An 8,455-nucleotide genomic window follows, 5' to 3' on the forward strand; every position below is an offset into this window, starting at 1 on the left:
CGTTTGGAGATACACGAAGGAAAGGCGAGAGAAGCAAGGGTAGATGTTGAGACTGCCATGTTGTTGGCCAGAAGTGCGGCACTCGACGAAAAATTGGCGACCCGCAGCGACTCAAAGGGCAGAAAATACCTCGTCCATGATCAGGGAACAGGCAATAGTGGCCCCGTCCGTGAAGTGATTGAGGAGGATGATGAAGAAGAAATAGTCTACAAGCCTCCATTTCCGACTGTCTGAAAGGAAAGGAATGACGCAGCCACAAGAAAAGAAATCGCCAAATGTTGCCTTCTAGAAATTTCAATGTTATTTTTCAATTCCCTTGTAATCACAATGAAAGAATGAAAGAAAGGATCCAAACTACGTTGGGCCTGAATTCTCCTTGTGAGATACGTAGGCAGCCTTCCCGGCCCGGCCCCTATCACAAAAAAATTTCATTCTCCTCCGTGTTTCGGAGATACGAAGATAAGATCAACGGGCGTTAAAAAGCAGCTGCAAGAAGACCATAGCTCAACGTGATTCATATTTCCCGAGAAAGCGCCAAAACAAATAAATTCCTGTTTGTTCGAAATATTTTTTCGTCCTTATTCGCGGGTTAAGATATCCTCAAACAAAGCGACTTGTGTGTTTAATCTGTTTGCTGTGCGATATTATGTATTTTGTATTCAAATATGCGCTGACAAATTTGCCTTTGAGTTGTTTTTACCTCTTAGGTACCTCTTACTGATCTGTGTCGATAAAGCTGGCAGATCACCACTACTTCACCAGATCAAAAGGTCCCGCAGATTCCTTCCCCGTTCCAAACGCAAATACATACATGGGAGACAACAATGAAAAAATCAGCCTCACAGACGTCGTGGTGGCTCAGCCCACCGCGGCAGAGCAGAATGAGCTTATTGCGCAGCTAATGCAGCAGATAGCAGATCTGAGAGTAGAATTGCAGCAAAGGCAAGATACGCCTCCACCCGGGTTTGGCCCCAACTTTCTCGACGCGAGACCTCCTACATACTTCCCCTCGTCCAACTCGGATCCTACTCAGCACCGTCCATCGACACCCGTGCATAACCCCTCCAGAATAGATATAACCACCCAAAACCCCCAATACGCGTCAGTCTCCTATCAGACTCCCTCACCACTCCCAAACAATCCTTCACAAATACCCCCACACCCCCAAAACATTCCAACAGCCCCACTACCCCAAAATCAAACCCAAAATCCCACCGCCTTCAATTCCCAAACACCGCATCCCCACTTGACCCAAAATACCAGTCCCCAAAATTATCCGCAAAATTATCAAACCACACAGAACGTCCCAAGCCCTTCCATAGCTCCACCCTCCCCAAAAGAACCACTTTTCAAGTCCCTGTCCCAGTCGAGCATGAGGTGCACGGCTCCGAGTTGGACCATTACGGGGAGCAAGAGAGAGAGTGGAGGGCGAGGGAAGAAACGAAGGTAGACATAAAGGAGGAGATCAAAAGGGCAATGAAAGAATTTCAATGCACTCCAGACGTCGCCGGGTTAAGCTACGCGGAACTTTGCATCCACCCAGACTTGAACCTGCCTGAAGGGTTCAAGATCCCGAAGTTTGATACCTTCGGAGGGGTGGGCAACCCCATGGCACACCTAAGAGCATACTGTGACCAACTCGTAGGAGTTGGAAAAGATGAAGCGTTGCTGATGAGGTTGTTCAGCCGGAGCCTGTGCGGTGAGGCCCTGGAATGGTTCACGTCGCATGAGACTCGACAATGGCCCAGTTGGAGTGCACCGGCTAAGGATTTCATCGACAGATTCGCATACAACGTCGAGATAGTTCCTGATCGGTACTCCTTGGAGAAGATGAAGCAGAAGCCCACAGAAAGCTATCGAGAATTCGCGTACAGATGGAGGAAAGAGGCGGCAAAGGTGAGGCCTCCGATGATAGAAAAAAAGATTGTGGAGGTGTTCGTGTGGGTGCAGGAGCCCGAGTATTATGACAAGATCATCTTGTTAATCGGCGCCAAGTTCGCCGAAATAGTCAGAGTGGGTGAGACTATTGAAGATGGCCTGAAGTCGGGAAAGATAGCCCGAGTGTCTGCATCGCCTGGGTCTTCCGGACTGGTAAGGAAGAAAAGAGAGGAGGTTAACGCTATCTCACACGGGGGAAGAAAAGCCCCCAAAAACTTACCACGTCCCCAAGGCCGCTCCTACCCTCCATCAAAGCCTCATCAAGCCTACCGTCCAAACTCAAATCATTCTGGTCACTACAATGCCGGCCCCACTTATCCAGAAGCCCATATTGTGTCGTATCAGAATCCACCCCCGATTCCCCAAAATTTTCCAAACTACCCCCAAGCCTATCAAGTCCCTCCCCACTACCAGAATGTCGCTCCTAGCTGCGCTAATGTACAGCCAAGCTATCAAGCACCATTCCCCGCATATCAAATACAAACCCCAGCATATCAAAACCCCCATCCAAATTACCAAGCCCCAATGCCAAACTACCAAATAAATCCCCATTCCAGAGCCCAAGCTCCACGACCAAATGCCCGCAATTACCAACAAGTCCCTCCCCCTCAGCAAAGCGGTTATGATCCTCCCCGTCCGAGATTTGAAAAAAGGCCTTCAAGGAAATTTACCACACTTTCTGAAAGCCGGACAAAACTATTTGAGAGGCTAGTCGCAAATGGATACATCCACCCTGTGGGGCCCAAACCCGTGGATGTCAACTCAAAGTTCTACAGGCCAGATCAAAGGTGTGCTTATCATTCCCACAGTGTTGGACATGACACGGAAGATTGCATCAACCTTAAGCACAAAATCTAAGACCTGATCGATCAGGAGGTAGTTTCTCTTCAACCGGCGGCGCCAAACGTCAACACGAATCCATTGCCAAATCATGGGGGTGGAAACACCAACATGATAGAAACTGACGAAGATGAGCGTGAAGCCAAGAGAATTACTTCTGTTGTTCAGGAAGACTTGGAAAGGGCTGTCGCTTCTTTAAGCGTCAAGGAAAGGAGGGAGTTTGTTATTCTGACACCTGCAAAGGTTGTTGCCTTGGTGCCCTCAAAGACTCTCCCCAAACCCAAGTTTGTGATAGAAACGGCCGTAGCTCAAGGCATGACTAGATCGGGCAGATGCTACACTCCTGATGAGCTTGCTCTCGGAGGACAGAAGAAGGACCATGCTAAGAGGCCGATAAGCGAGGGGGAAGCAGAAGAGTTCTGGAGAAGGATGCAACTGAAGGACTATTCCATCGTCAAACATTTAGAGAAGACTCCGGCTCAGATATCTGTGTGGGCCCTGCTGATGAGCTCTCAGTCCCACAGGCAGGCCTTAATGAAAGCTCTTGATGATACATACGTGCCCTCAGGCACAAGCAGCGACAATGTAGCTGCTATGATTCACCGAGTCATTCAGGGACACCGTATCAGCTTCTGCGATGATGAGTTGCCGTCCGAAGGGAGAGCCCACAACAAAGCTCTACACATCACCGTGGTATGCCGCGGAAAGATTGTCAACCGTGTTTTAGTAGACGACGGATATGGCCTAAATATATGCCCCTTGTCCACGCTGAAGCAGCTGAGGTTTGACCTCGGAAAGTTGGAGAAAAACCAGGTCAATGTGAGAGTATTTGATGGTGTGCAGAGAGAGACATTAGGAGCGGTGAACTTGATCATCCAAATGGGCCCCGTGGAGTTCGAGGCAAAATTCCAGGTGTTGGATATCGACACCAGCTATAACCTCCTTTTGGGAAGGCCATTCATTCATATGGCTGGAGCCATCCCCTCCACTCTTCACCAAGTGATGAAACTAGTATGGAGAAATGAAGAACTAGTTATTCACGGGAAAAGGAGCCATTCAGATAAGCAGGTGCCGATCTTGGACGAGACGCCGCAAACTTCGGATTTCTACACAGTGGAGTTGGTAAATGCCACCGATGAGGTCTTGGCACCACAGACTCCCATGCCGGCCGTGTACAAAATGATTGCCACGGTAATGCTGCAGAGCGGATTCGAACCAGGTTCCGGACTAGGAAGGAATGCCCAAGGGATCATCAAGCCAGTTCCCGTCCTTGCTCATGGATCAAAGTATGGTTTGGGGTACATCCCCACAGATGATGATATGAAGATAAAGAGGAGAAGGGATCAAGAGTTGACTAAGCCGATCCCACATCTCTATCACTCCTTTCCAGTCCGGGAGCACGCCGAGCCTGAAGACGAGGGGGAAGGAATCTGTGACCTGTTCAACGAGATCAATGCCGTCATCGAGGAGGAGGCTGAGCCAGCAGGCATTCGTGATGCTGAACCAGGGGATATGCTGCAAAATTGGACGTCCACGCCGATCCTGATGCCCCGAACTCTGTGGTAGAATGGAGTTATTTTGTGCATGCCAAAATCGGTGGTCGTTCGGAAGAGGCCCGAGACCCACCATTTCTGAATTTTCTTGATTTTGAATTTTGTTATGATTGTTTAAAGGGCGACACGGCCTTGTGCCATGACCCAAATTTGCATTTTTGATTCAATTTAAATGAAAGCCTCCTTATTTTGACTTTTTTTATTCGATTGCTTGTTATATTTTACTTTTCTAATTTTGTCTGTTTATGATTTCAGTAACGTAAGTTACAAACCTGCCAATGTCATGTCATGTCATGAGCTAAACGAGCAAAATGAGGCAAATGACGACGAGGCTGACGACTATGACGAAGAAAGTGGGGAACCAGACTATGTGGTAGAAGAGTTTTGACAGTTCGAGAATCAACATAAACCGAATCTGGAGGAAACAGATACGGTAAATTTGGGAGATTCAGAATGTGTCAAAGAGGTTAAGATCAGCACCCACCTGAATGAAACTCAGAAGAAGAGCCTGGTTCATCTGCTTGCGGAATACAGTGATGTGTTCGTTTGGGAAGTCGTTGACATGCAAGGGTTGAGTACTGATGTCGTATCTCATAAGCTGCCTATCAACCCAGGGTTCGAGCCGGTGAAGCAAAAGACTCGGAAATTCAAGCCTGAATTGAGTTTGAAGATTAAGGAGGAAATCACCAAGCAGATAGAGTCCCGGTTGGTAGAAGTAACGCAACATCCCACCTGGTTGGCGAATTCGTTCCGGTCGCCAAGAAAGATGGAAAAATTAGGATTTGTGTTGATTACAGAGATCTCAACAAGGCTAGTCCAAAGGATAATTTCCCGTTGCCAAATATCCATATTCTGATTGACAACTGTGCCAAACATGAGATGCAGTCATTTGTGGATTGTTACGCGGGTTATCACCAAATTCTGATGGATGAAGAAGACGCGGAGAAAACGGCCTTCATCACACCTTGGGGGGTATATCACTACAGGGTGATGCCGTTTGGGCTCAAAAACGCCGGTGCCACTTACATGAGAGCCATGACGACCATCTTTCATGACATGATTCACAAGGAAATTGATGTACATGGATGATGTCATAATCGAATCCCGCGAGAGTTTGGATCATTTGACACACCTGCGAAAATTCTTTGAACGTTTGTGTGGGTACAACTTGAAGCTAAATCCCGCCAAATGTGCTTTTGGAGTCCCAGCTGAGAAGTTGTTGGGATTTATAGTCAGCAGAAGAGGTATTGAGCTCGACCCTTCCAAGATCAAAGCGATTCAAGAGTTACCTCCGCCGAAAACGAGAAGAGAGTGGTATGTGAGCCTATCTTCAAGTTGCTGAAGAAAGATGCCCCGACTAAGTGGACTGAGGAGTGTCAGACCGCTTTCGACGCCATCAAGAGCTATCTGTCTAATCCACCAGTATTGGTTCCTCCGCGAGAAGGGAGTCCTTTGTTGCTGTATTTGTCTGTTTCAGATAACGCCTTTGGATGTGTACTTGGTCAATACGACGAGACAGGGAAGAAGGAGAGGGTTATCTACTACATAAGCAAAAAGTTTACTCCGTACGAGTCTCGCTACACTTTGCTGGAGAGAACATGCTGTGCTCTGACGTGGCTTGCCCAGAAGCTGAGACACTATTTTTCGTCGTATACTACATATCTTATCTCCGGGATGGATCCATTGAAGTATATTTTCCAGAAAGCGATGCCGACCGGGAAGTTAGCTAAATGGCAAATGCTGTTGAGTGAGTTTGACATCGTGTACGTGACTCAGAAGGCAATAAAAGCACAAGCTTTGGCTGATCATCTTGCGGAAAATCCCGTTGACGAAGAGTATGAACCTCTCAAGACGTATTTTCACGATGAAGAAGTGTCATTTGTGGGTGAAGATATCTCTGAAGCTTATCCAGGTTGGAGATTATTCTTCGATGGAGCGGTGAATCACCAGGGTAAAGGTGTTGGAGCAGTCCTGGTATCAGAATCTGGTCAGCACTATCCTATGGCGGCTAAACTACGATTCAACTGCACAAACAACATGGCTGAGTATGAAGCTTGCATTCTCGGTTTGAAAATGGCCGTTGACATGAATGTTTACGAGTTACTGGTTATTGGAGATTCAGACCTCTTGATTCATCAGGTTCAAGGAGAATGGGCTGTGAAGAACCCGAAGATTGTACCTTACATACAATATGTGCAAAATCTGTGTAAAAGGTTTCGCAAGATCGAGTTCAGACATACTCCAAGAATACAGAATGAATTAGCTGATGCTCTTGCCACCATCGCTTCAATGATCAAACATACAGATACTGATTACATCGACCCGTTGGATATAGACTTGAAGGAACATCCAGTCCATTGTTCACATGTTGAATCAGAACCAGATGGTTTGCCTTGGTATTTCGACATAAAGAGGTACTTGGAGTCTGGGACATATCCAGAAGATGCCACATCTAATCAAAAGAAGTCGATACGTCGTATGGCTCTCAATTTCTTTTTGAATGGAGAAGTCCTTTACAGGAGGACTCCAGATTTGGGTCTTTTGAGATGCGTGGATGCTGCTGAAGCCGTGAGGCTTATTGAACAGATACATGTTGGAGTTTGTGGTACACATATGAACGGGCTTACCTTGGCAAGAAAAGTCCTTCGAGCCGGTTATTTCTAGATGACTATGGAGCATGACTGTTGCAAATTCGTGCAAAAATGCCACAAATGTCAAGTGCACGGCGATTTGATACGGGTGCCACCTCACGAACTTAATGCTATGAGTTCACCTTGGCCATTTGTAGCTTGGGGAATGGATGTCATCGGTCCTATAGAGCCAGCCGCTTCTAATGGACACAGATTCATTTTGGTTGCCATCGATTATTTCACCAAGTGGGTGGAAGCAGCCTCTTACAAATCGGTAACCAAGAAAGTGGTGGCCGACTTTGTCCGCAACAATCTGATCTGCCGATTTGGAGTTCCAGAATCCATCATCACTGATAACGGTGCAAATCTCAACAGTCATCTGATGAAAGAGATATGTGAACAATTTAAGATTATTCACCGAAGGTCAACTGCTTATCGTCCTCAAATGAACGGAGCTGTAGAGGCCGCCAACAAGAACATCAAGAAGATTCTGAGGAAAATGATTGACAAGCAGCGGGGTTGGCATGAAATATTGCCATATGCTCTACTGGGTTATCGAACGACGGTTAGAACATCAACTGGGGCTACTCCATACTTGCTAGTATACAGAACAGAAGCAGTCGTACCTGTTGTAGTCGAGATACCTTCACTGAGGATCATCCAAGAAGCTGAGCTAAGTAATGCTGAGTGGGTTAGCAAACAGATTGATCAACTAGCCTTGATTGATGAGAAGAGAATGGTCGCCGTTTGCCATGGCCAGTTGTATAGACAGAGAATGACTCGCGCTTTTCACAAAAGAGTAAGAGCCAGAAATTTTGAAGTTGGTCAGTTGGTTCTTAAGCGTATTTTTCCTCATCAAGACGAGCAAAAAGGAAAGTTCGCACCAAACTGGAAGGGTCCCTACATGGTTCGCAAAGTACTATCTAGAGGTGTTTTGGTCTTGTCCGAGATGGATGGCACCGTATGGCCCAAACCTATCAACTCAGATGCTGTCAAGAGATACTATGCGTGAAGTTTCGCTTCACGTTTTTCCTTCATTTACTTGTAATCGTTATGTTTGCTTGTATTTGTTCAATTTGAATTCTTATCCCTCTTGTAACGAACTACATCTGACCTGAATTCTCGAGAATGAGATACGTAGGCGGCCTATGTCGGCTTCGGTCACCCCATTTTTCCCCTTAATCATTTCTCTGTATTTGAACTACGTTCGACCTGAATTCTCAAGAATGAGATACGTAGGCGGCCTTTGTCGGCCTCGGTCGGTTTCTTTGTAAATTTTATTCTTGTTAACCTTTAAGGGGAACTACGTTTGACCTGATTCCTGCCTCAACGAGATACGTAGGCGCCACAAGGGCTCGGTCATATATCTCGTAAGTTCTATTTCCCCTTCTACAATAGAAACTGGGACAAAATTTTTGAGAGGGACTCAAAAATTCTCCAGAAGGAACCTTCTCTTTAGCGGAACAAACTAAAGACATTTCAAATTTGCGACTG

At 46.5% G+C, this 8,455-nt stretch overlaps 3 protein-coding genes across 3 annotated transcripts; all 3 read left to right on the top strand.

The window, feature by feature from the left end:
* The first annotated feature begins 811 nt into the window (after positions 1–811).
* Positions 812–2,796, top strand: LOC104648277 (uncharacterized). Its single transcript, XM_010325208.1, has 2 exons — positions 812–1,037; positions 1,301–2,796. The coding sequence occupies exons 1-2, from the start codon at positions 812–814 to the stop codon at positions 2,794–2,796; spliced, it is 1,722 nt and encodes a 573-aa protein (XP_010323510.1).
* A 93-nt stretch (positions 2,797–2,889) lies between these two features.
* LOC138337291 (uncharacterized) lies at positions 2,890–6,995 on the top strand. The gene is made up of 8 exons (XM_069287196.1): positions 2,890–4,340; positions 4,587–4,704; positions 4,753–5,046; positions 5,217–5,408; positions 5,506–5,645; positions 5,735–6,078; positions 6,166–6,745; positions 6,851–6,995. The coding sequence occupies exons 1-8, from the start codon at positions 2,890–2,892 to the stop codon at positions 6,993–6,995; spliced, it is 3,264 nt and encodes a 1,087-aa protein (XP_069143297.1).
* A 411-nt stretch (positions 6,996–7,406) lies between these two features.
* LOC138337292 (uncharacterized) lies at positions 7,407–7,973 on the top strand. The gene has a single exon (XM_069287197.1). The coding sequence runs from the start codon at positions 7,407–7,409 to the stop codon at positions 7,971–7,973; it is 567 nt and encodes a 188-aa protein (XP_069143298.1).
* The last annotated feature ends 482 nt before the right edge of the window (positions 7,974–8,455 follow it).

The sequence above is a fragment of the Solanum lycopersicum genome, chromosome 7, assembly GCF_036512215.1.
Source record: "Solanum lycopersicum chromosome 7, SLM_r2.1".
Taxonomy (NCBI): Eukaryota; Viridiplantae; Streptophyta; class Magnoliopsida; order Solanales; family Solanaceae; genus Solanum; species Solanum lycopersicum.

What these genes read in the sequence shown, in the direction of transcription:
- LOC138337291 (XM_069287196.1), top strand. Translation starts at nt 2,890, where the DNA reads ATGATAGAAACTGACGAAGATGAGCGTGAAGCCAAGAGAATTACTTCT. An exon ending in TAGAGTCCCGGTTGGTAGAA is followed by an intron (nt 5,047 to 5,216) that starts GTAACGCAACAT and finishes CATGAGATGCAG; the next exon opens with TCATTTGTGGATTGTTACGC. An exon ending in TGGTATTTCGACATAAAGAG is followed by an intron (nt 6,746 to 6,850) that starts GTACTTGGAGTC and finishes AGTCCTTTACAG; the next exon opens with GAGGACTCCAGATTTGGGTC.
- LOC138337292 (XM_069287197.1), top strand. Translation starts at nt 7,407, where the DNA reads ATGAACGGAGCTGTAGAGGCCGCCAACAAGAACATCAAGAAGATTCTG.
- LOC104648277 (XM_010325208.1), top strand. Translation starts at nt 812, where the DNA reads ATGGGAGACAACAATGAAAAAATCAGCCTCACAGACGTCGTGGTGGCT. An exon ending in CTCGGATCCTACTCAGCACC is followed by an intron (nt 1,038 to 1,300) that starts GTCCATCGACAC and finishes CAAACCACACAG; the next exon opens with AACGTCCCAAGCCCTTCCAT.